The sequence below is a fragment of the Rhinoraja longicauda genome, chromosome 12 (assembly GCF_053455715.1).
Source record: "Rhinoraja longicauda isolate Sanriku21f chromosome 12, sRhiLon1.1, whole genome shotgun sequence".
Taxonomy (NCBI): domain Eukaryota; kingdom Metazoa; phylum Chordata; class Chondrichthyes; order Rajiformes; family Arhynchobatidae; genus Rhinoraja; species Rhinoraja longicauda.
In genome coordinates, this window is record NC_135964.1 from 28,249,756 (window position 1) to 28,274,846 (window position 25,091).

The 25,091-nt window shown below is 40.7% G+C and overlaps 1 protein-coding gene across 3 annotated transcripts in view; it reads left to right on the forward strand.

Moving 5' to 3' along the window:
* The first annotated feature begins 3,796 nt into the window (after nucleotides 1-3,796).
* Nucleotides 3,797-25,091, forward strand: part of LOC144598836 (BCLAF1 and THRAP3 family member 3-like) — a 34,817-nt gene continuing 13,522 nt past the window's right edge. The window contains exons 1-7 of one of the 3 annotated variants that reach the window (XM_078409323.1): nucleotides 3,797-4,002; nucleotides 5,139-5,195; nucleotides 15,325-16,053; nucleotides 16,407-17,150; nucleotides 20,663-20,889; nucleotides 23,218-23,326; nucleotides 23,415-23,475. In XM_078409323.1, the coding sequence (XP_078265449.1) occupies nucleotides 5,155-5,195; nucleotides 15,325-16,053; nucleotides 16,407-17,150; nucleotides 20,663-20,889; nucleotides 23,218-23,326; nucleotides 23,415-23,475 (1,911 nt within the window). In that variant the 5' untranslated portion in view covers nucleotides 3,797-4,002; nucleotides 5,139-5,154. The remainder of the gene's footprint in view (nucleotides 4,003-5,138; nucleotides 5,196-15,324; nucleotides 16,054-16,406; nucleotides 17,151-20,662; nucleotides 20,890-23,217; nucleotides 23,327-23,414; nucleotides 23,476-25,091) is intronic. The other 2 variants (XM_078409321.1, XM_078409322.1) reach the window with 2 other exon arrangements.

A 25,091-nucleotide genomic window follows, 5' to 3' on the forward strand; every position in this document is an offset into this window, starting at 1 on the left:
TATATTAGCCTGCCTGGATAGTTTCACTGGCAAGGTCAAAGTCACTTTGATTCTCAATTTCCTCACCAGAGAATCTTTCCAAGTGGCCACGGCAAATCTTTGCCATGTCTCCCAATTGGCTGTCCACCACTGCACAGACAGGAAGAACATACAGCCACTGTGTTCATGAAGAACTGGTTTTGATTTCATGTACTTTGATTTCAATATTAAGGAAGTGACATCATAGGCATTAGCAGTTTCCCAGAATTGGCTGCTGCTGCCACTGAGCCTAGGTCATACCAGTGAGTGCAGATAGCCATTGATCTTGGGTAAAAAGTGTGATGTGATGCCAGACTACTGCCACCAGTGAGTCCTCCAACTAAAGCAGACAAATGCAGATGTGGGAGCAACAGAAATACCAAAACCAAACTGAAAAAACATAACACATCTACTAAAGGTGAAATGTTATTCTCTGTATCAATCCTTGAGAGCAATTCAGTGCATACCATAGCCTTGAACATGATCTTTGCATCTTGGATAATTGAATACGTGTCTTGGATTTGTTAAAGAGAAAATTATTTCAACAGAAACAGAAAATGCTGATAAAGCTCTACTCAACAGGTCAAACAGCATCTGAAGATAAGAGAAACAGTCAACATTTGGCTAAATTGTTGACTGTTTTTCTTTCCACAAATGTTGCCTGACTTGTCAAGTTTTTGTAGCATTTTCAGTTTTGTTTCAGATTTTCAGCATCTGCAGTTTTTCTTTATACTGTTTTAGTTTTGTTCTTTGCAGCAGCTTTCTTAACCATTTCAGAAAACATTAAAAGTAACGGAGTGAAAGTTTGATGTTGTTCTGATCAAGCAGGAATGGCAATTTTTCAAACTCATTGAACATTTACGATCTAAGTAGCTGTTGAGCAATCCAAATTTCGCTTTTACTTGTGTTATCTATTAATTCCAACATATTTTGTAACACAGAATTCATAGTGGAACATTATTGGTATTGGTTCATTGTTGCCAAGTACACTCACATAGTGTAAACTTTGATTTGCATGCTGTAAAGGCTACATACTTTAATGAGCACACTAGGCAGTGCAAAAACAAAGAAAACAGTGTGCAGAATATTTTCTTACAACTACTGAGAAAGCGCAGATTTAAAAAATGTGCAAAGGCAGCAATTAGGTAGATTGTGAGATTGGGAATACATCTTCAGGTTATGAGGTCTGTTCAAGAGCGATAACAGAGGAAAGAAGCCATTCTTGAATCTGGTGTACATGCTTTTAAGCTTTATCTGCCTAACAGGAAAGGGGAGAAGAGAGAATGATGGATGAGGTTTAGAGGTGTCTTTGATTGGTTAGACACAAAACTCAGCGGGACAGGCAGTATCTCTGGAGATACCAGGACATCTGAGATGTCCTCATTCTTTTAGGGAACCTCTTCTATGAAACTGTCTTTGGTGTAAGTCAGCATCTGAAGTTCCTTCCTACACTTTGATTGTATTGGCTGCCTTCTTAAGAAAGTTTGAAATGTAGGTAGAGTCGATGGGAATGGGGGGCTGGTTGCGTGATGGACTGGGCTGCATTTACAACCCTGCAGTTTCTTGCACTCCTGGTCAGAGAGGTTGCCAGTCGTGATGCATCCCAATAGGACGATTTCTACAGTGCATCTGTAGAGTTTAGATTGTGTTTCATTATTTGAGCTCGCTTGATCCTTAACACAAACTCTTCCAAAGCTCAGTTCTGTAATGTACAGAAAATGTTGCCACCAGCCAACATATTCATGTCACCTTTCCTGACACGGGAAGATTCCTCTGTGCAAAAGTGAAAGTAAAATTGCACACAACACATTAAGACCTAAATGTAATATGCTGCAGGAATTTGCACGACCAATGTATAGGAGTGCTGTGACTGCCCTTCACCGTCAGGCCCGTTTGCGCTGGTGTCGGCAACACGTGCACTGGAACCTGAACATGTGGAGGAACGTTATGTTCAGCGATGAGTCCAGATTCTGCCTACGGCAGTTGGATCATAGGGTCAAAGTGTGGAGAAAACGCGGAGAACGCTATGCTGATTGCTGCACCGATAGAGTAACATCTTTTGGTGGAGGCAGTGTGATGGTGTGGGGCGGCATCTCCCTCACTGGAAAAACGAGGCTTGTCATCATTGGAGGCAATCTCAATGCAGAGAGATATCGAGATGAGATTCTGCAACCAGTGGCAATCCCATATCTCCACAGTCTGGGACCGAACTCTATCCTCCAAGATGACAATGCTCGCCCCCACAGAGCAGGGTTTCTCAGAGACTACCTCCAGAATTTGGGAGTGGAGAGGATGGAATGGCCTGCCAGCAGTCCTGACCTCAACCCCATTGAACACTTGTGGGATCAGCTTGGGCGTGCTGTTCGTGCCAGAGTGACCAACACAACCACGTTGGCTGACTTGCGACAAATGTTGGTTGAAGAATAGGATGCCATCCCACAACAGTGTGTGACAAGGCTGGTGACCAGCATGAGGAGGAGGTGCCAGGCTGTTGTGGCTGTGTATGGTTCTTCCACACGCTACTGAGGCTCCTGTTTATTAAAAGAATAAATTGTTAAATTGCCAATATGTCTTGTTTCTTCAGACTTCAATCATCCAATCCACCAAACAACACCGAACAAGAGTCAATGGCAGAATAAGCTGTTTGGCATTGGCAGAGAAGATTTGGAAGATTTTTCAGGGGCGCAACCCACATACTCAGCTCTGCTGCTCATCCCACAAATGCATGTTCCTTACAAATGTGGCACCATTTAAAAGGGAAATAAACAGGCTTTCCAACGGTATAAGATTTATTGCCAAGAAGCATTGTTACAACAAAGAAATAATCTACCAAACACAAATTTCCTTACTTTTTGTGCTGTGTTTTTATTATCAGGCAACTGAACCATCCTACCGCAACTAGAAAGCACTGAACTACTATCTACCTCATTGGTGGTCCTCGGACTATCTTTGATTGGACTTTACTGGCTTTATTTTGCACTAAACATTATTCCCTTATCATGTATATGTAAACTGTGAATGGCACGATTGTAGTTTTTTACTTTTAGTTTTAGATTCAGCGCGGAAACAGGCCCTTCGGCCTACCGAATCCGCACCGACCAGGGTTAGGTTTAGACCTGGGTTTGATCTCGACTACGGGCGTGCGCGGTCTGTACAGAATTTATATGTTCTCCCCTTGACATGCATGGGTTTTCTCCAAAATCTTCGGTTTCCTCCCACTCCAAATATGTACAGGTTTGTAGGTTAATTGGATTGGTAAATGTAAAAATTGTCCCGAGTGAGTGTAGGATTGTGTTAATATGAGGGGATTGCTGGTCGTGCAGACCTGGTGGGCCGAAGGGCCTGTTTCTGCGCAGTATCTCTAAAATAAACTAAAATTAACACTATCCTACACACGCTAGGGATAATTTACACTTGTACAAAGCCAATTCACCTACAAACCTGTCGGTCTTTGGAGAGTGGGAGGAAACTGAAGATCTCGGAGAAAACCCACGTGGTCACGGGGAGAAAGTACAAACTCCGTACAGACAGCGCCTGTGATCGGGATTGAACCCTGCCTGGTCTGTGGCGCTGCAAAGCAGCAACTCTGCCGCTGCGCCACCGTGACATCCATTGTAATCATGCATTGTCTTTCCACTGACTGGTTAGCAAACAACACAAGCTTTTCACTGTAATCGGAACACATGACAATAAACTAAACTGAAACAAGACTTTGGGGCAAAGCCTGCAGGAGCGCGCAGGCGCCATCTGCTTTGGAGGAGGGGAGCAGAGAGGAGGGCAGCGGAGCCTGCGCATGCGCACGACAGTGACGCAGGCCCGACGTGGTGGCCGCAGCGAGGGCAGGTTCGGGCTCGGCTCGTTGTCGGTGCTCCGACGGTTCGGCCAAGGGCAGAGCGGCAGCGGCGGACAAAAATACGAGGGCGTGGGCTGAGTTCTACCTCACCTCACCAACAACGTGTGGAGCTGTGAGACGGCGGCCGCTCGGTACGTGGCCCGGCACGTGTCCGCCGGTACCTCCAGCGGCGATGGGGGAGGGGGGGGTTAACCGTTAAATCCGGGTCCCTCGCCATCTGCCGGGCGCCCGCTGCGTCTGACGTCGGTGCGCGAGACCTTTGCACCCGCGGGAGGCGCGAGCCGCGAGCCGCGACGTCCTTAGTTACTCCCGTCCGCTGGGGCGAGGCGAGGCGGGGTATGGCGGGCAATGGCGGGAGAGCCGTCGGCACTGGTAGTCCCTCCACCAGGGAGGCCGGGCGGGGTTCAACAGTCCTCCTGTCCTCCTGCCCTCCCGCGGGAGAGTGGAGGGAAGCGTGCGTTCAGGAATCTCCCCCAACGGGGAGTGGGTGGGATCAGGGTTCCCCCGTGGGCAATAGTAATTGGTGAGAGCATCCATTGACATTTGGGGATGGATAGAATCCAAAGATATTTGGGGATGGATCGAGAGTAACATCGTAATGTTTACAGATCTCTTGTAATGTTGCGTGAGGTTGTTTCTTTATAGTTTCCCTGAAATAGGTCAGTAGTTATGGGTGTTACTGAGAGGGTTGGCTGGAGCTGCGGGTATTGGTAATGTTTCTTTAGGTGGGTGGGGCCAGGAAGGTTTTGCCATATTTAAACGTGGGTTGTTTGGTCCCATTTTGTGAGGTTTGGGGTACCCACTTACAAGTGTACATGGAGTCAGCAGGGCTATGTTAGAATGTCAACTAGGATCTCAGTGGTGGCATGTGAAAGGGGATATCTGTGAATAACACACAATGATATGGGCCAAAAGTATGTTCAAAGCACAAAGTTCCGAAGAAACACAGCAGGTCAGATAGCATCTGCGAAGGGAATAGATAGGTGACATATCGGGTCAGGACCCTTCTTCATACCCAAGGAGGAAGCAATCCAAAGAAAACTGACCTGAAATATGTAGGAAGGAACTGCAATTGCTGGTTTGCACTGAAGATAAATCACTTGCAGTTGTAAATATCAATGTATCAATGGACATCAAGTTCATTTTATTTCTGTTAAATTTGTAATACCATCATACAATAATCATTTGCTAAGATTGCTAAATATTTCTGTTTCATTATAATATGGAACTTCTCATATGTGTGTGTGTGTATGTATATATATCACAGGGTAGTGTGTGGTACAATGGTTCGTTCAAGGTCAAGATCCCCAAGATGGAAGCATAGGTAAGCAAATACAGCATTTTGAAAATGAATGTAATGAATCAATTCAAATGCTGTTATCCAGAAAGATTGTAAAACTGACTCAGCAAATAAGATTTTGTAAAGAAAAAAATTCAGTGCAACAGTCAGTAAGTACTTTTCAACAAAATATATTACATAATATATTGTCTTTAAAAAATAAGCACAACTTTTAATATTGGAATTGTGGTAAGAGGAATTCCAGTTCTGGTTGTGTTAAGAGATTTTATCTAAACATTTATTTGATTAGAGATTTTTGGAATTAATTGCAAGTGAGTGTAATTCTATAAAGATCTTTTCCAGAACATTCTACTTTGTGCAGCATTTTGGGCTTTATGTGAAATTGGATTTTATAGTTGTGAACTTGCTATGATTTGTAATTATAACTGAACTTATTAATACATTTTTCATAACTCTTCTATTTATGCAGCAATGAATGCTAATATGTAGAGAGCCAGGCTGTGAACCCAATGTTATTTGGTGAACTCTTCAAGCAAAACCTTAATTTTAATTTGTAAATTGAATAGTTAGACTTGGAGGCTTCATAAGCTTGGACATAACTTCATTTGATCTGCAGCTCCCTGGAAACTATTTTAACTCCATGTGTGAAACTAAAGTGAAATAATATTCGAAATGCTCCCCATTTAGTTTTTATATGTTTAATAATATATTCACAAAATGCTGGAGTAACTCAGCAGGTCAGGCAGCATCTCAGGAGAGAAGGAATGGGCGACGTTTCTGGTCGAGACCCTTCTTCAGACTGATGTCAGGCGGGCGGGACAAAGGGAGGATATAGGTGGAGACAGGAAGATAGAGGGAGATATGGGAAGGGGGAGGGGAAGAGAGGGACAGAGGAACTATCTAAAGTTGGAGAAGTCAATGTTCATACCGCTGGGCTGCAAGCTGACCAGGCAAAATATAAGGTGCTGTTCCTCCAATGTAGGATAATCTGTCCAAACCCATATTCTTTTTGAAAGTTACCTAAATTTCTAAGGGAGCCTTGAAACTAGATATTTCTTGATCTTGAGATGGTTTCTTGATTTTTCCCAAATTCGTCAATCATAAGAATTTAAATAAACTAAATTCTGGATTTCTGGAAAAATAATGCTGGTAATACACAGCAGGTCAGACTGCACTTGTGGAAAGAGAAATAGATTGAATATTTCAGGTCATCAGATCATTTTCATGAATAGTCTTCAACCCGACCTGAAGAATGCTTCCAGAATTTTCTAATCATTGGGTCACACTTCAGATCTTCCCATTCAATTGACAATTTTGTAAGATGTGTTAAGAGGGCTCCACTGGGAGCCAGGGACAATCCAATGATTCAGCTTGTTTTTCATTGCTCTGCCCTTTTATGTTATTTGCAAAGTAGTTCTTGTTTTGGAAGTACATAGTTGAGGTAGGAAATCATATTGAATGTCCCTGGACGAATGTAGAGGGAGGAGATATGGGGACAAATGTTGTATCTCGTTCAGTTGCAAGGAAATGCAGATGTCCTTTCTTTGGTAAATGTTTCCCCCCACCTCTCACCTGCTTCTCCCCTGTCCCCTCTTGCTTCCCCTCAAACATAACGGATAGAGTTCCTCTGGTTCTTAACTTTCACCCCACCTGCCACTGCATCCATCACATTATTCTCTGACATTTCTGCCACCCTCAATGTGATCCCACCAACAATTGTATCTTTTCATCCTCGCCCCTCTGCCTTTTGCAAAGTCCGCTCCCTCTGCAATTCCTTAGTTCACTTGTTACTTTCGACCCAAACCACTCCCTCCCCATCTACTTTATGTAACACTTGAGCTGAAACCTCCTCCCTCGTATTCATCCAGGGACCCCTGCAGTCTTTACAGGTGAGATAGAAGTTTATGTGCACCTCCTGTAACCTATTCTACTGCCTATATACCTGGACTATCTCTGACATCTCCCTCCCGTTTCTGGACCTCACCATCTCCATCACAGGAGACAGACTAGTGACGGACATTTACTACAAACCCACCGACTCGCACAGCTATCTGGACTACACTTCTTCCCACCCGGTCCCCTGCAAAAAGTCTATCCCCACTCCCAATTCCTCCGTCTACGCCGCATCTGCTCCCGGGATGAGGTGTTTCACACTAAGGCTTCCGAGATGTCCTCGTTCTTCAGAAAACGGGGCTTCCCCTCCTCCATTATAGATGAGGCTCTCACTAGGGTCTCTTCTACATCCCGCAGCTTCGCTCTTGCTCCCCCTCCCCCCACTCGCAACAAGGACAGAATCCCCCTCGTTCTCACCTTCCACCCCACCAGCCAGCGGATCCAACATATCATCCACCAACATTTCCGTCACTTACAACGGGACCCCACCACTGGCCATATCTTCCCATCCCCTCCCCTCTCTGCGTTCCGCAGAGACCGTTCCCTCCGTAACTCCCTGGTCCACTCGTCCCTTCCTACCCAAACCACCCCAACCCCGGGCACTTTCCCCTGCAACCACACGAGATGCAACACCTGTCCCTTTACCTCCCCCCTCAACTCCATCCAAGGACCCAAACAGTCTTTCCAGGTGAGACAAAGGTTCACCTGTACCTCCTCCAACCTCATCTATTGCATCCGCTGCTCTAGATGTCAACTTATTTACATCGGCGAAACCAAGCGCAGGCTCGGCGATCGCTTCGCTGAACACCTGCGCTCGGTCCGCATCAACAAAACTGATCTCCCGGTGGCCGAGCACTTTAACTCCCCCTCCGATTCCCAGTCTGACCTTTCTGTCATGGGCCTCCTCCAGTGCCATAGTGAGGCCCGCCGGAAATTGGAGGAGCAGCACCTCATATTTCGCCTGGGCAGTTTGCAGCCCGGTGGTATGAACGTCGACTTCTCCAACTTCAGATAGCTCCTCTGTCCCTCCCTTCCCCTCCTCCTTCCCAGATCTCCCTCTATCTTCCTGTCTCCACCTATATCCTTCCTTTGGCCCGCCCCCCTGACATCAGTCTGAAGAAGGGTCTCGACCCGAAACGTCACCCATTCCTTCTCTCCCGAGATGCTGCCTGACCTGCTGAGTTACTCCAGCATTTTGTGAATAAACCTATTCTACTGCATTCATTGTTCCTGATGTGGCCTCCTTTACATCAGCGACACCAAGCATAGACTCAACAACCATTTCGCCAAACATGTGCTCAGTTCACCAAGGCTTGCTGGATCTCCCTGTTGCCGACCATTTTAACTACCCTACCCATTCCTTTACTGACTTTCAGTCCTGAGCTGCTTTCATTGCCAGAGTGAGGTCACATGCAAACTGGAGGAACAGCAGCTCATATTCTGCTTGAGTAGCTTACAACCTATATTCTGCTTAGGTAGCTTGCAACCTAACGGCATGAACATTAAACTCCAATTTTGGAGAACTATCTTTTATTCCTGTTATTCTTCATGTGCATAAATGGTATAGACTTGGACGTAGGGAGCAAAAGGCATCAGGCAGACACTGAGAAAGAAAGTGGAAGATGGGGGCATTTTGAGGTGACCGAACTTTATAGTGATAGATTTTGGAAGAAATAACATGGAAGCATACATTCATTGGCAAGATTCCATAATGGGTGAATATATATAAAGTTATACTGCATAGAAACAGGTCCTTCCAATTCGTCCATCTCAACCAAGTGTCTTACCTCAGTTAGTCTCATTCATAAGGTCATAAGTGATATGAGTAGAATGAGGCCATTCTGCCCATCAAGTCAACTGCCAGTCAATCATGGCTGATTTATTTCTCTCTCCTAACCCCATTCTCCTGCCTTCTCCCCATAACCTCTGACACCTGTACTAATCAAGAATGCCTTAAAAATATCCACTGACTTGACCTCCACAGCCTTCTGTGGCATTTGTCTATGTTTGACCCATTATTATCCTCTAATCCTTGCCTAACTTTGTACCTGTTTAAATATATTTTAAACCTAGTACATTTTACCCAGCTTTACCACATTCTCTGATAGCTCGTACCACGTACCCACCTTCCTCTGCATGGAAAAGGTTATTTTTCAACTCTTTTAAAATCTTTCTCCTCTCTCCTTAATCCTATGCCCTTTAATTGAAACTCTCCCATCTTGGGAAAAAGACTATGATCATTGTGCCTATGCCTGTCGTGTTTTTATATACTTTTTATAAGGTAACAACTCAGTCTCTGTTTCTCCAGGGGAAAAAGGACCAGCACACCCAATCTTTCCTTATAACTCAAGTGCATCAATCTTGGGAACCAAAATAAGGAAGCCCAAAGTTAATTAGCTATAGGTAAAGTCACATCATAGACATGACATTTGTTACAAATTTAAATATAGAGATCAAGAATATATTAGTTTGTATAAGCTCTTAGTTAGATAAAGTGTCATATACTTCTTTTCCTCTTATGAAAAAGACATTTAAAGCTTGGATTTGACTTCCTGACTCTTGTACTCAATGATCCAACCTCTGAAAGCAAGCATACTTTCTACCATCTTTACCACTCAATCTACTTGTGTTGCCACTTTTAGGGAGTTATGGAGTTGGACCCCAAGATCCCTCTGTACATCAATGCTATTCAGGGACATGACATTAATTGTACATTTTTCTCTTACTTATGACCTCCCAAAGTGCATCACCTCATACTTGCTCGGATTAAACACCATCGGCCATTTCTCTATCCATTTCTGCAGCTGATCTATATCCCATTGTATGACCAACTTGTTGACTTCCAAGTCATAATTTTCACAAACACCAGAGGTCTTAGCCCTCCGACCTGAATATTGTCCTTTGACCACAACCCCCTGTGTTCTATCAGTAAGATAGTTCTGAATCCATGTGACAACTTTATTCCCTCCTGAATTACATGATAACATAATTGAGTATATTTGGGTTACCATGCAAGTGCAGTGATTGCTTTGGAATTTCAAAACACAAATCTCTAGCATGATTCTCTAGCAGAATCAGAAATTCTCACGTTCAATGTGCATTATTAATATGGAATGACTCGGGTTCTGTATTTGTTGCACAGTTAGGGAGTTTGCAGAAATATATTGAAGTTTAAACCTAAATTGGCATTAGGAACAGTTTTTCATGCAGCACTCCATCACCTCGTTGAGAACAAAATCAAAATACCCCATTAATGATTTGGGCTAAACATTTTTCTCTTGTTTTTAATAAAAATAATGTCCAATCCCTTAATAATCTTATGTTTCAATAAGATCCCCTCATCCTTCTAAATTCCAGCGTATACAAGCCTAGTCGCCCCAGTCTTTCAACATACGACAGTCCCGCCATTCCGGGAATTAACCTAGTGAATCTATGCTACACGCCCTCGATAGCAAGAATATCCTTCCTCAAATTTGGAGACCAAAACTACACACAGTACTCCAGGTGCGGTCTCACTAGGGCCCTGTACAACTGCAGAAGGACCTCTTTGCTCCTATACTCAACTCCTCTTGTCATAAAGGCCAACATGCTTTCTTCACTGCCTGCTGTACCTGCATGCTAATTTTAAGTGACTGATGAACAAGGACACCCAGATCTCTTTGTACTTCCCCATTTCCTAACTTGACACCATTCGGATAATAATCTGCCTTCCTGTTCTTTCCACCAAAGTGGATAACCTCACATGTATCCACATTAAACTGCATCTGCCATGCATTTGCCCACTCACACAACATGTCCAAGTCACCCTGCATCCTCATAGCATCCTCCTCACAGTTCACACTGTCACCCAGCTTTGTGTTTTACGCAAACCCCAAATGTGCACTTTAACCACGTGTGATTTTTTTTCCCTCTATTCCAAATCTCAAAGTGTGGAGTACAGAGGTAAATAAATAAATGAAGGGTCTTTGTCCCAAACATTATGGAGGGCACTGTAGATGTAGGTTGAGAGGATTTCTTAGCTTTAAATCCCACTAATTTTACCAGTACTATATTTTTGAATATTTTTTAAAAATCGCTAGTCCCCTGATTTCCTACTGTTTCCATGTATTTGTATCTTTGCTATCAAGAGACAAATATTCCCTCTAGTTTCTTCCTTCCCAATATAACTTGTCCCATGTCTGCCTTGCGACCTATGTTTACTTTTGTCACTCTTTTTTTACATCCTTACAGTTAATTTCCATGTTACTTTTAACCAAAACTGCAGAATCTGGAAAAAAAGAAACACAAAATGATGGAAATGCTGAACAGATCAGGCCTAATCTGTGGTAACAGCCAATGAGTTAACATTTCACGTTGAAAACCTTTTTCAGAACTGGGAAACTTGTTAAGCTATAGATAGGATAGGTGAGGAGGAATGTCTCTGATAGGGTAAATAAGTTCATATATTCTCGGAGCAGAATTAGGCCATTCGGTCCATCGTCTACTCTGCCATTTAATCATGGCTGATCTATCTTTCCCTCTCAACCTAATTTTCCTTCCTTCATTCCAGGAATGAGTGGGTTTGCATATAATAGGTGCTTGACAACATTGGGCCTCTACTCGCTGGAGTTTAGAAGGTCGAAGGGGGACCTCATTAAAACTTACAAAATAATGAAAGGCATAGTCAGTGGATGTGGAAAGGATGTTTCCACTGGGAGAGTCTAGGACTGAGTCTCTCAGCCTCAGAATTAAAGGGCGTCCTTTTAGAAAGGAGGTGAGGAGGAACTTCTTTAGTCAGCGGGTGGTTAATCTGTGGAACATTCCCATAGAGAGCTGTGGAGGCCGTCAGTGGATATTTTTAAGGCAGAAATAGGCAAATTCTTGATTAGATTGGGTGTCATGGGTTTTAGGGAAAAGGGATTAGGAGGGAGAGATCAGCCAAGATTGAATGGTGGAGTAGACTCGATGGGCCAAATGGCCTAATTCTACTCCTATAATTTGTGAACACCCCATAACCCCTGACACCCACACTAATTAAGAATTTGTCAATCTCTGCCTTAAAAATATCCATTGAAACCAGTGCCCCGGTAATGTCGCGAAGAAGCTTATCTGGTCACAGAGAATGGGAGTAGTTAGAGACTGGGAACATTGCCAAAAGAATGTCAGGGAGGAGGGGGGCAGCTTCCGAACAAACTTGAACAAAGCTGAGCCAAGTTACAGGTGGATGACTGATACAGACTGAAATGAGACTACTACCTGCAGTTGTAGAGTTGAATGGTAAGTCAAGAAGACTGGAGCTTTTGGCGATAGAAAATGAGAGATACTCAAGGTTGTGTTGCAACATTGCAGAAGGCTACGGACCACTAGGTCAGAGTGGCATGGAAATGAAAGTCACAAGCAATGGGAAGCTCGGGGCCGCATGTGTGGACTGAATGTAGGTGTTTCATAAAGCAAGCAGCTAATCCGTTTGGTTTATCCAGCATTGAGATTACATTGTGAACACCAAATGAAGTGCATTAACTTGGAATAATACACGAGGTGCTGCAGATGCTGGAGTGAGTAAATCACAAAGTGCTGGAGTAATTCAGCGGGTCATGCAGCATATCTGGATGACATGGATAGGTGACGATCTGCGACGGGATGCTTCATGATCGAGCCTGGGTCTCTGGAGCAGTGAGACAGCAGCTCTGTCAGCTGTGCCAACTTTGTCAAATGCTTTATTAAAATAAAAGTTCAGAGTGAATATGATGGGCCAAAAGGCCTTTTTCATGTGCTCTACATTTCTAACTTCTAACCTACAGACTCCACACGGACTGCTGGAGGTCAAGATTGAATTTGGGTCAGAGTGGTGAGGCAGCAACTCCTACATAGTCGGTGAAAAATATTTTTGTAAAATGAGGAACTAGGATATGTTAGTATTCAAAAATATGTATTATAGAAAGTTAACTTTTAACTGCAGTAAGTAATTGGAAAAGTGTGGCAACTATATCTGCATTACTCTGCTAATGCACCATGCTGATTATACATTTGATTAACAAGTTACTTCCTACCATTAGAGAGGCATACAATTAACATTGAAATATTTGTTTTGAAAAGCTTACATGCAACCCAACCCAACCACCGGCAATAAAGTACTGCTAAATAAATATGTTGACTGAAGATGAGTGCAACAATACTGATAGATTTCAGCCTAGCCCAAAAAGCAGATTATTCCTCCTTTATCAACAATGGAATCTTGCCATATTTTCCTGCCCCAAACTTAATCAACTAGCAAAGGAGGAATACATCTGCTACACAAACCATCCAACTTAACATAAAATGGGTGTCGAAACAGGTCAACTATATCTGCTATGCAACTGTAATATTAGGGAAAAAATACATATTTTATAAAATGGAGAGACTGGGAAATGGTAGTATTCAAAAGTATGCATTATAGAATGTTGACATGCACTGCGGAAAGTTTTTGAGAAAGCATGGGCTGAATGGCCTCGGAATGGTGCAGCAGAGATTTTCCATGACAGAATTTTCAACCCTACGTTTTTGAATGATTTCGTCAATGAACTTTGAGGCTAAAAATGGCATGATGGCTGAATTGAGATTCAATGATTTTCTTTTAATTAAATTGTCAGTGTCTGCAATGCCAAGGTTTGGATTGATGTACAACATGGCAATAACTTACCACTTAAGGGTCAGGCAACGATCATCCAGAGTACTTGTGATCCCCTTATTAAAATTGTGGTGTGGCTGTGATCAGGTCGTCTATCAAGAACATTCTGGGGATCATTAATCAAAAATTGAACAAGACCAAGCTTTCAGCAGCCAGGACAGATTCTGTTTCTCCAAAGCCTCCAACGATTATTGGATGTTTCAGGACTTTGAATAAAATATTCTCCATTTGCTTGGATGGCTGCTGCTGTAGCAATACTGAGATGCATAATTGAAGCAACCTGATCTACTGACAAACACATATCCTCTCCACCATTAACATTCTTGAACTGCAAGACTTATTACATGAAGTTTCAAAGTTTCTTTGACTAAATCAGTGTCCTTCTGCACACAAAAGGCAAAAAATGTATGGGAACATTAATTTAAAAGGATATGAATCATCTCTTTCCATCGATATTGAACTTACCTTGCTGCAAATAGACACAAAAAGCTGGAGTAAGCTGGAGCAGGCCAGACAGCGTCTTCGGAGAAAAGGAACAGGTGATGTTTTGGGTCGAGACCCTTCTTCAGACTGGCTGCAATATGGGAACAATTTCACAATGAATTTCAGCAGTTCGAGGAGATAACACATCACTACTGCCTTCTCAGTGGCTTTAAATATTGGGTTTTTTTTGTCAGTGAAATCTATATTCCAAAAATAACCCTCGTGCTTTCCAAGAATTGAATGGCCTGCATATTAATTTAATTCATCTGTAACATAATTGATACTACAAGATGGTTAATGTCTGGAAAGACAGCATAAACAAGGAAAACATTTGACTTGGGGCTGATATTAGTTTCTCCAATTGATTTCCTGAAAAGAAGTAGATATATGCATCCTTGTTCTCGTAATTGCTGTTTTAATACCTCAAAACTGAATCCTTGATTGTTTGGATACTTTTTTTGAACAAGTAGAACTTGGATGTGTTTTAGATCATGTCTGTGAAGTTGCTATGACACAAAAACACCAATCCCTGGAGTTTGATACCTGTGATCATGTCTGCTATTTGTTTGTCAAGGCAATTTCTTCTATAACAGTATTAGCCACTGTCTGCAAGCTTGAATTATTATTGTGAATGCAAGACACTATTTTAAAATATTCTTTGCAAATGATCGGAAGAAGTTTTGAAGTCTTTTCCTTTTGGATAAACTATTCTGAGAATTTTGATTATGTGCCAGTTATTGTTTAATATATTCTCACCAATGATTTCTCTGCAACATCCAGTTAAGTAATGTTGCTCCGCAAAAAAATACAACATAGAATGAGTTGAAAATTGCTAGTTAGTTAAGAAAATTGCATACAATTGGAAAAAATAGCAATTCAAAATTGAGGATCATAGTTTTAAAAATTGTTTTACACTACCTTGGCAAGCACTGGTATTACTTGTAATTAAAATTACTGCCTTAATTTAATAGTTCTGGTTTTCAATTGCACCATTAGGAATTTTGATAATTGATTGCATAGTATAGTTAATCCAAAAATAAAGAAAACTTTAAATGAAATAACGCACTCCATTTTTATGTTATTTTACTTGAGTTGTACCAAAAATGTCCCATCTTCTCCAAATCATTGTAGGTCAATCTCGCCAACCTATGGAAGAAGCCAAGAATGCCATGTTGAGAGAAGATTGTATCAGTCACATAGTAGTGAGTCAAGAGGATTCAGTCAAATCTCAGGAAGACCTACACAGTGGCGGGGACAACAGGATCAATGGAATGAAACGGGCAGTGTAGAATCGAGATCGGGAAATGCACAATACGGTGACGTTCATTGTAAAGTTTTTGAGTATAGGCAGCCTTCTCCAATTACAAGAAGAGTGGGGGCAGAACATACAACGGGAAGACACCTTTACCCACACGGAAGAGAAGGAAATCGATCCCATGCCCTTCTTTCAAGATCTGCTGAAGACAATCCATACCATGATCACGATGAGCGGCATCAAGGCAACAGTGACTGGCATACAGAATGGCACCATGGTCACAGTGAGCGGCACCATGGTCACAGTGAACGGCACCATGATCACAATGAATGGCGTAATGACCACGATGAACGACATTATCATCAGAATACAGAAATCTTGACTCATTACAAATCACCTGATGAAAAATCCAAGACTGTGAGAGGAGATCCACAAATAAATTCATACGATCGACCAAGCACTGCCCCTTATGGTTATTCAGAAAAATGGCATGAATCTGAAGGCTTTAGAAGTCATAATTTGCATGAGGAAAGGCATTCAGGTTCTTTACGTTCTCCTGGAAGACGGTCTGAAGAATTTCTGGAAAGGAACTCCCACCAGAAGAGGTATTGGGATAAAACCATTAAAGCTGTATGTTTTGATATAGAACCTCAACGGAATAAAATTGTCTCTTTTTAAGTAGATTTTAAAATGGAAAGCCCTTTGTCCTAATCTGAAAGTAAGAGCATTTATCTATATAAATGATCAGTTCTTTACTTGTTCCAAAACAGAACAGATTGATGGCTAGATGCCATCCCTTGGCATCCTGCTGAATGACTTTCAGAAGGATAAAGGGTTAAACTAGTAACCTGGGGAAACCACTGCTTTCAAGGCATTGCTCCCAAACATCATGTTACCTAAATTTAATTCTCGTTGTCTTCTCTCTACTGCAAGTGTAAACTGCTTTATGTCAACACAGGTATCCTGAGGAAGATGATGTCAAAGGTTGCAGAGAAGCATCTGGAAGAGGCTGGGTGCCAGGAAAGCATGAGACAGTAGATCATGATCGAGACTTAAAATGGAAAGGTGAAAAAAATCCTCATAATAGAAAAGCCTACACTTCGACATTATACAATGACTCTGAAGGTGCACGTATCAAAGATGTTTCAAGAAGCTGGTATAGTGACAGTGATCGCTTTGAAGAGTGTGTGCAGGTAAAGAGTGGGTTTACACATTCGCAAAAGTATCCTGAAATGCACTCGTCTGAGCATCACCAGAGCTTTTCCAGTGAAAGACAGCAAAGATATTCAAGTAAAGATAAAGAATATATGACTGGCTCCTCGAGTACTAAAGAGGTGAGTCGTTTTCACAGTAACAGCAAGAGGTCAGGTACTGATGTGAACAAAGCAGAGGGTCACAACTCTGTGACGAAAAAATATCCAGTTCTCGAGCATTACTTTGACAGGTTTCCGCGAGCAATCAAGAAAGAAGTGAGCCCAAGATATACAGCACCCTCGGCAACAAGGGGGCGAGTGGAAAGAGGAAAGGAGTTCAGAAACCGCTCTGATTTTTCTAAGGATCAGCATGATGATGCTCCTAAACGATTAAACCATAGATCTTATCATTTGGAAACTTCACATTGTACTTCCAATAATGAGCGAGACAATACAACTGAGTCCTTAACCATCAAATTAGACATGAAGAAGATTGTGAACAAATGCAGGTATTGTCCTAAATTCTTTGGTCACGTGAGGCTGAATAAAGAAATTTCACGCTCTTTTTAGTACCTATCTAATGGCTTAAATTATAGTGCCTTTCTTCCCTGACAGAAAGCAACCTATTACCAAATGAATTTCAATATAAAACATTTTCCTTCAACTGTACTTGATGCAACAAAGCTCAGCGTACTCCAATTGCATTCTATAATCAGGACACTATTGTTCCTAGTTTCTTTATTCCAAAAAAATCTACAAATGTCTTCATACTCGGACCATGAAAAGAAAAAGGACAGGAAGAGCAATGAACATTAGTATGTATAATTTTGATAGTTTACTTAGTATTTGGAGTCCAAAGCACAGAATTTTATCTGCACAGAACATTTTTGGTGGTGCGATCGAACAAAAATACATATCAAACAATGAAGAAACACTTGGGTGACTTCTCCAAGGCTCTCCTTGCATAATGAGAACTGAGTAATGGATGGAAGACCCAAGTCAATACAAATTGTAAAAGAAATTATCTTGAACATCAAGCAATATTGTCTTCTCTAATTTTTAATAGATTGGGTGAAGGTTCTCTACAAATTATCATAAAATGAATGGAAAAACAATACCTGTAAAGCAGCAGGTGTCGACTTGGAACCAAATCCTTTAGTTAAGGAGTAGCTACATGTTGGATATATTTGTTTTGCCATGAAACTATGAAAGTGAAATTCGCGCTTCAGAATGAAATTTTGTGCCATGATCTAGTGCATTGTCATCCTTCCTCGTGCAATATAAAGGTCAGGTTCTAAATTCTTTTGATCACATGAGGCTGAATAAAGAAATGTTTGGTAAAATCAATCGACTTGCTTTTGCAATGGTCAAACAAAATGGTCCTTGCAATCAACGCAGGATTTTTTTGTTACACTTCAAACAGGATGTATTTTTCTGTTGCCTAAATGAATTTGGCCCGTGGAATCATTCTGCTGTGTGAGAATGGAGCAGCTTATGAATTGTTTTATCAAAATAGAAACACTTCAAGGCAGCAGATCCTCGGTTGAGAAAATCCATGCGAAGATATCTTAGACTTTCCTGATCAACTGGTAAATATATGCCAAGTGGTTTGCACATCGTTAATGGCAGATGAGAAAATAATTCCAACCCATATACCCTTTGATGTTCAAATTTGATGTGAATGTTTTGGATCAAGATTACATACTTAAGTTTCATTGTGGATCACAGAATGCAACATTACCTCAGAGGATAACTTTCATATCTGCTCTTTTACACTGAAGTGTTGTCAATGTAAACAGCACAGTGGCAGCTACGCATTTCATAGAAGCCTCCAATTTCAGAATGGCAGATTGTATATGGTTGCAGTTTTCGACACATCTGAAAATATATGCTGATAAAATGACAAATGAATAAATTGAAGATAATATTCAGCTGATTTCGGGAAAAACACAAGTCTGGAATACGTTTCACATTGTATTCATGAAGCTATTGTTTTGACTTTATGTTGCTTTTGGTATGTTACACGCTTGAAGTGAGAGCTGGCTATTAATCCAGCAGGGTCGACTCGTTCTTTCGTTTGCTTCATTATGTATCTCAGTACATAGGATTCCTGTTAAGTCTCTGGACATCTTGGTGATGGAATAAGAAAACATTGTTTTGCAGATGAAAATTTAAATTCTGCTATAACAAAGACATGCATGGGAAGAATTCAATGAAAAACCAACCATCCTGGCAGTTGCACAGAACAATTAATTGAGTTGTTGACTAATCTTAGCAAACAATCTTATATTTTTCCACAGCCAGACCCATATGTGAGTAGCAAGAACCCAGTGGTGGAGAAGTTTGGCAAAAATAGATTCAAGTCTTGTGCTTCTAAAACTGTAATTGTTCAAATTACTGTTTCATCTTGGAACATTTTCTGAAGAAATCAAGATTTTCATTTGAAAGACTCGAAAAAGCTAACTCCTGGAGAGCCTGTTCCATACATTTACCACACAAGTGCTAAAATAATGGATCAGCAGCTTACCGTTGCACGTTCTTGGATTCTGTTGTCTGGACAAGGTGAAAAGTCGTCACATATAAATCATAACAGCTTCCGTCTCAAAACTGCAGGAATAAATAACTTGCATTCAAAGTGGACTTCAGAAAATTCCACTGCATATGCATAGAAGACAAATCAATAATTTTGTCACATTAACTTTGCTGCATTTCAAATAAGTACTTGAGCACCAGCTTAAAATTGAAGCTTTTTGTGACATGTTGAAGGATGTCTCTGAGAACCACCCAATAGCAGAAACAGCATGTAAAAAAAAAAGAAAAGAATTTTGAATTTCCAGCTGAAGTATTCAGTGTGAAATTTCTTTATATTCAGCCTCAATTGTATGTACTAAACAGTGATATTTTCTGATACCGGTTTAACTAATAAAATCGGTATGTTTTACTATAACATTAAGTTTGAAACACAAATCCTCAGAAGAAACGCCTTTTTAAATAAACAGCTTGTGTTTTTGTAGTCGTATTAAATTCTTTAGTATATGCAGGAGTTATTTAACAAGAAGACTTTAAGGAAACCAAGTCCAGGTCATTATACAAGGTATGAACATATTTCTTGAAGTTTTCACCAGCTACTTTTTCACCTCATGAATGTAACATGAGTGACAATTAGTGTTTAGCAAAGTTTAGATTTGCTTCAAGAAGTTGCATGAATTGCTTGATTAAAGTAAAGGTAATTTATTGAAGTTATTCAGAATTAAGATCAGAATTTCTATTAGTATCCTAAAGTATCTGGTTGACAAATGTAACCATGAATAGTCAGTATATTCATAAGATTCCCTCATTCATCCTATAAAAAGAATGAAATTGTACCCTTTAGCCTGTGTATAAACTGCTTAACTTAAAACTTTCCTTTGGCACTAATGTTTTGCCAATTTTATGACTTAATTTCTTTACAACTTTTTTCTCAATCGTAACTGCTGATGTAAAAGTATGATAGCTGAAAACAATTGTCATATTTCGGATGCACACAATGAAAACTGCTATGCCGATAATCTATCTTGTATTATATAAAATCTAAACCTCTTTGGGTATAACTTTTTTGAAGGAAAAATCTTGCCTTGATTTTTTTTTTCAAATACATGACTTTTATTTCTGATTGTCATATTTTTCAACCCAATTGGGGGCTTTGGTTCCTGGCCGGTTGGATGATAGCAATCTGCCTGCTTCTGTTTTATCTTCGCTCTCATGAAGAGACAAGTTAGGGGTTGTAGAATGAAAGTAGAATTAAGGGAGGGAATATCACACTCCTCAGCGCGTGATATTACTGATATTATCCATAATTAAGCTATTTGTTTGGTTAAGAGACATTGAAGTTCAAAATAGGTGTATGCATACTTCAAATAACCCCCCCTGAAAATGTTTTTATGAATCTTGATTTTTATTTGTAAAATTGCTAATTTCAATACTAATTTTTATATTTGTATTTATCTACATGTTCATATAATATGGCTGCCTTTGCTCAAAGTCGTAAATATTTAGCTGTGAATTTGAATATATGTGGGGATTTCTCCAGGCCTACGTCAAGCCATGCTTCAGAGAGACTAATGTCTCGGGATTTGGTTAGTGTTGGCAAGAAACGGGATGAGTTCCATCATGTGTTTGAGCATATGGGTTCATCATTGAAGGCTAACCCGAATATCTCTTCAGGAGAATTTGCCCAGGAGATAATCACTTTGGTGCACCAAATTAAAGGTTGGACATGCATTATTGCATTGTTTTTTTTATTTATTTAGTCAGAAAAAGTGCTACTGGTATTGAAACAGTTTTGTTTATTGGTGACACAACTGAATAAGTCCTTAAGTTACAGTCGGATAGAAATAGTGCTTGAATTGTAATATTCAAATTCTTCAGAATTGTTTAAAATACTGTATTTTAGTCTTTGTCTGCATAAAATTTATCCAGCAGCTGCCTGGTTGTTGAATGCTGTTAGTTGAAATGAGTTTGAACTGCAGGTTTAATCCAGTTACTTAAAGGCACCAATTCAAAAGGGGCTTGGAAGGGTGAGCTTGCATTAATGATAAATGTATAGATGTATATTTCAATGGTCCAATGAATAGATTCATTAAACTGGATCTAAAGTGCATAAAATTCCTAACCTTTGGATTTATGCTCTCTTTACTTCATTTCACTGAAGAAGGTACAGAGGAGATTTACCAAGATGTTGGCATTCCTATTTAAAAACTTGCTTTGTCCATAAATAAACACTACAAATTGAGCATACATTCTGTAATTGAAGTCTTATCCCAAATCTTGACTGTCTTTTGTTTAAAATCCACTGGGAACAGCAAAAATTCTATTTCTTAAATATAGCAAATATTTTGTAGATGGATGGCAAAAATACAATTGCTTAATTGAGATAACCTCCTTTGGCCCTGAATACTAATTTTACTGTCTTTAATAAAAACATGGGCTATTTCGGTATTCCTTGCCAAAAATGTGCTGATCTGCCTTGAGTATCTTCCTCGGGTCCTTTCTAAACTTCTTGCTCTTCACCTTCAACAAACACTCTACAGTTCTCGACACCGCTGAGTAAAAGTTTCAAATCTTATCTATTCCTTCAATAATTTTGTACACTTCTCTCAGGACTTTCTCAACCTTCTCTGTCTTGGTGAAACTCCTCTTCATCCTCTATGGTGCAATCACATCCTCCCTAAAGTGTGGTGACCAGAACTGCATGGAATTGCAATTTTATGTTTTATCAAATTTTATCAGGCCTCCTTTCCCTAGCTAATAATGGCAAGCATCCTGTGATGTCTTCTCCCCCCCCCCCCCCTCCACCATGAGCTGCTACCTTCAGGAACCTTTTGCACCAAGCTCACTTTATTTCTAATTTCTCTCAAGGGGCCTACCATTCAAAAAATATGTCCTACCCTTGTTAGATTATTCCAAAATGCACTACCTCCTACTTATTCAGATATAAATTCATTCTACCATTGCCTGTCCATCCAACCATCATATCAGTCTCATTCTGTAATGTTAGACTTTCCTCTATATCAACAACATCACCAGTTCTTGTGTTTCTACAAACTTATCAATAATATCTCTTACATTTACTTTAACATGAATGATATTCGGTGCCCCTTTGTTCTTCTAATTTTTTTTGAAGAATCACTCACCCCTTCCCCACGCACTCTATGCTATGAAGACCCCCCCCCCCCCATTTATTTCCTTTTTAAAACAAACCCTTTATCTTTTGATATATCAGGGTTCCCAAAATTCCCAGTAAGGTTATTGGACCCGTTCAAGAGTAACCTGTCCTGCTTGTACCGGTTCAACTTGCGACAGAAATGTTCCCGATGATCTAATATTCTAAAGCCATTTATTGAGTCACACATTCATCCGACCATCTTATTCTTGTGGCATGTAGCATTGCAGCTTTACCCTGAAAGGATATCCCCTCCAACAGTATCTAACATGGAATAGCTGTTTGAGAGGAGGGTGACCAAGGGGATCTCCACTACAGGTGGCTTACACCTATTACTCATCCTGGTGGTTACCCACTGCTTTTCTGCCTTTGCAGTCATTGCTTGTGGTGTGACCGGCTCACTAAAATGTTTTATTTGCAATGTCCTTGACATCCCGAATACTTCATAGTGAATCCAGCCATAGCTTGACGTGCTACCTGTGCACATGCTGCTGGATGTACCTGATTTCCCACCTGGTATTAGTAAGTACATTCAAGCAGTTTTGCATGAACCAATACATGAATCACAGGAGCATTTCAAGGGTCCGAGATCACCTGCCATACTTGGCTCCATTGCCATCTGGCTTTTTGTCAGCAAATGTATGCATTACACCAGTTTTCACATTTACAATGTTGTTTAATGCTTGATTGCAGCATAAAACCTTGAATTATCAAACTTTTTAAAGAAATAGGTCAGTTCTAACACAATATAGGATTGGAGTCTGTCGTATGAGATTTCTTGATTTTAAATGTCAAATGGGCATATTAATGGTAAAATTTAAGTTCGCCATTGCGCTGTTACTCATGATAATGAATAATTATGATTTATGTTACAGATGATCGTTTTAAGATTTCCGATCTAACTTTGCATGACCGCTTTTCAAAGTTACATAATGCACAAAGCCTACCAAAACAGGCAAAGCATCTGGGTCCTGAGATACACAGGTATTGTCACAAGCAACAATTTTACTTTACAAACAAATTTGTTTTGTTCTGTAAGGACATCTTTTAATTTTGTTTCTTTCTGAAAAAGACGGATTGACATGTCACTGGTAGACTTGCACAGTCGAGAAAGGAAACCTGTTGGAAGAAAGGTACTGTGCACTATTTAATGTGTTCATTATTTACCTTTTCAATTCCATTTGGATTTTACTTAGTGTAACATTTTATGTGATTGAGAATATAAGGCTATACAAGTAGGAGTATAGTTATGTACTTAACATTTCTCTGGGATGTATGAAGTTTGCATTATACTTAAGCCAGATTAGTCAAAAGTTATTTCTCACTGCCAGTAACAAAGCGCCAGTGGGGATGTGTTGAGAATTTTGCTTTAAAAAAAGTTGGGAATCTTTGTAGCTAATATAAATTGAAAAGTAAATCAAGGACGAGCGAGGTAAGAAGAAATTAAAATGACGCAAATAAATGTGTTTTCGGTTGGAAAACATCTATAAACCTATTGGAAATTTAACTCTCGGCAACCAGGAATAACGTAGTTTATGGCCTTCAGTAAATTGAAATGACCTTCGAGCGGAAAGTAAATTTCTGCAGTTTCTTTTACAAGCATGGGATTCCTACAAGTTCTTAAAAGGTGATTGTATGCAGTAATCACAAAATATTTTGGCCAACCTAAATACGAGTTCAAGTTATAAGTGATGAAATAATGACCAGGAAACTTCAGATTTCCAGCAGTTTCTCGGTTCTCGTTTTAGTCTTTTCAGATGCCGATAGGTTTTCTGAACTTAGTTCAGCAAGTTTTTTAATATCGAAACGTATAAGATTATTAAGGGGTTGGACACGTTAGAGGCAAGAAACATGTTCCCAATGTTGGGGGAGTCCAGAACAAGGGGCCACAGTTTAAGAATAAGGGGTAGGCCATTTAGAACTGAGATGAGGAAAAACCTTTTCAGTCAGAGAGTTGTGAATCTGTGGAATTCTCTGCCTCAGAAGGCAGTGGAGGCCAATTCTCTGAATGCATTCAAGAGAGAGCTGGATAGAGCTCTTAAGGATAGCGGAGTCAGGGGGTATGGGGAGAAGGCAGGAACGGGGTACTGATTGAGAATGATCAGCCATGATCACATTGAATAGCGGTGCTGGCTCGAAGGGCCGAATGGCCTCCTCCTGCACCCATTGTCTATTGTCTAATAAGTTGACAGATAATCAAAAATGCACAGTTCCTCAAATCATAATCATACTTTGTTAGCCAAGTATGTTTTGCAACATATGAGGAATTTGATTTGCCATAGTCATACCAATAAAAAGCAACAAAACACACAAAATACATTTTAGCATAAACATCCACCACAGCAACACCCCTACATTCCTCACTGTGATGGAAGACGAAAAATTAAAGAAAGTTCGATCTCTTCCATTCTTTGTTCTCTCGCAGTCGGGGGCCTTGAGCCCTCTGTTGAAGGGACATTCTTGGCTCCCGTAGCCGGCAGTCGGGCCCTCCACATCTGGGGATCAGCTCCCCGCGCCGGGCGATCGGACCCCGGGTCGGGATTGGTGACTTTTGTGACTTTGGAGCTTCCCGACATCAGTCTCCACCCGAGACTGCGAGCTCCTCGATGTTGAAATCCGCAGGCCGCGGTCGGAGCGTCGATCCCAGGCAAGGGATCACAGGCTCCGATGGTAAGTCCACGGCCCCTCAAAGTCAGTCTTGAGCAAGGCCTCCAGCAGCATGATGTTAAGCCGCAGAGCGACTGGAGAT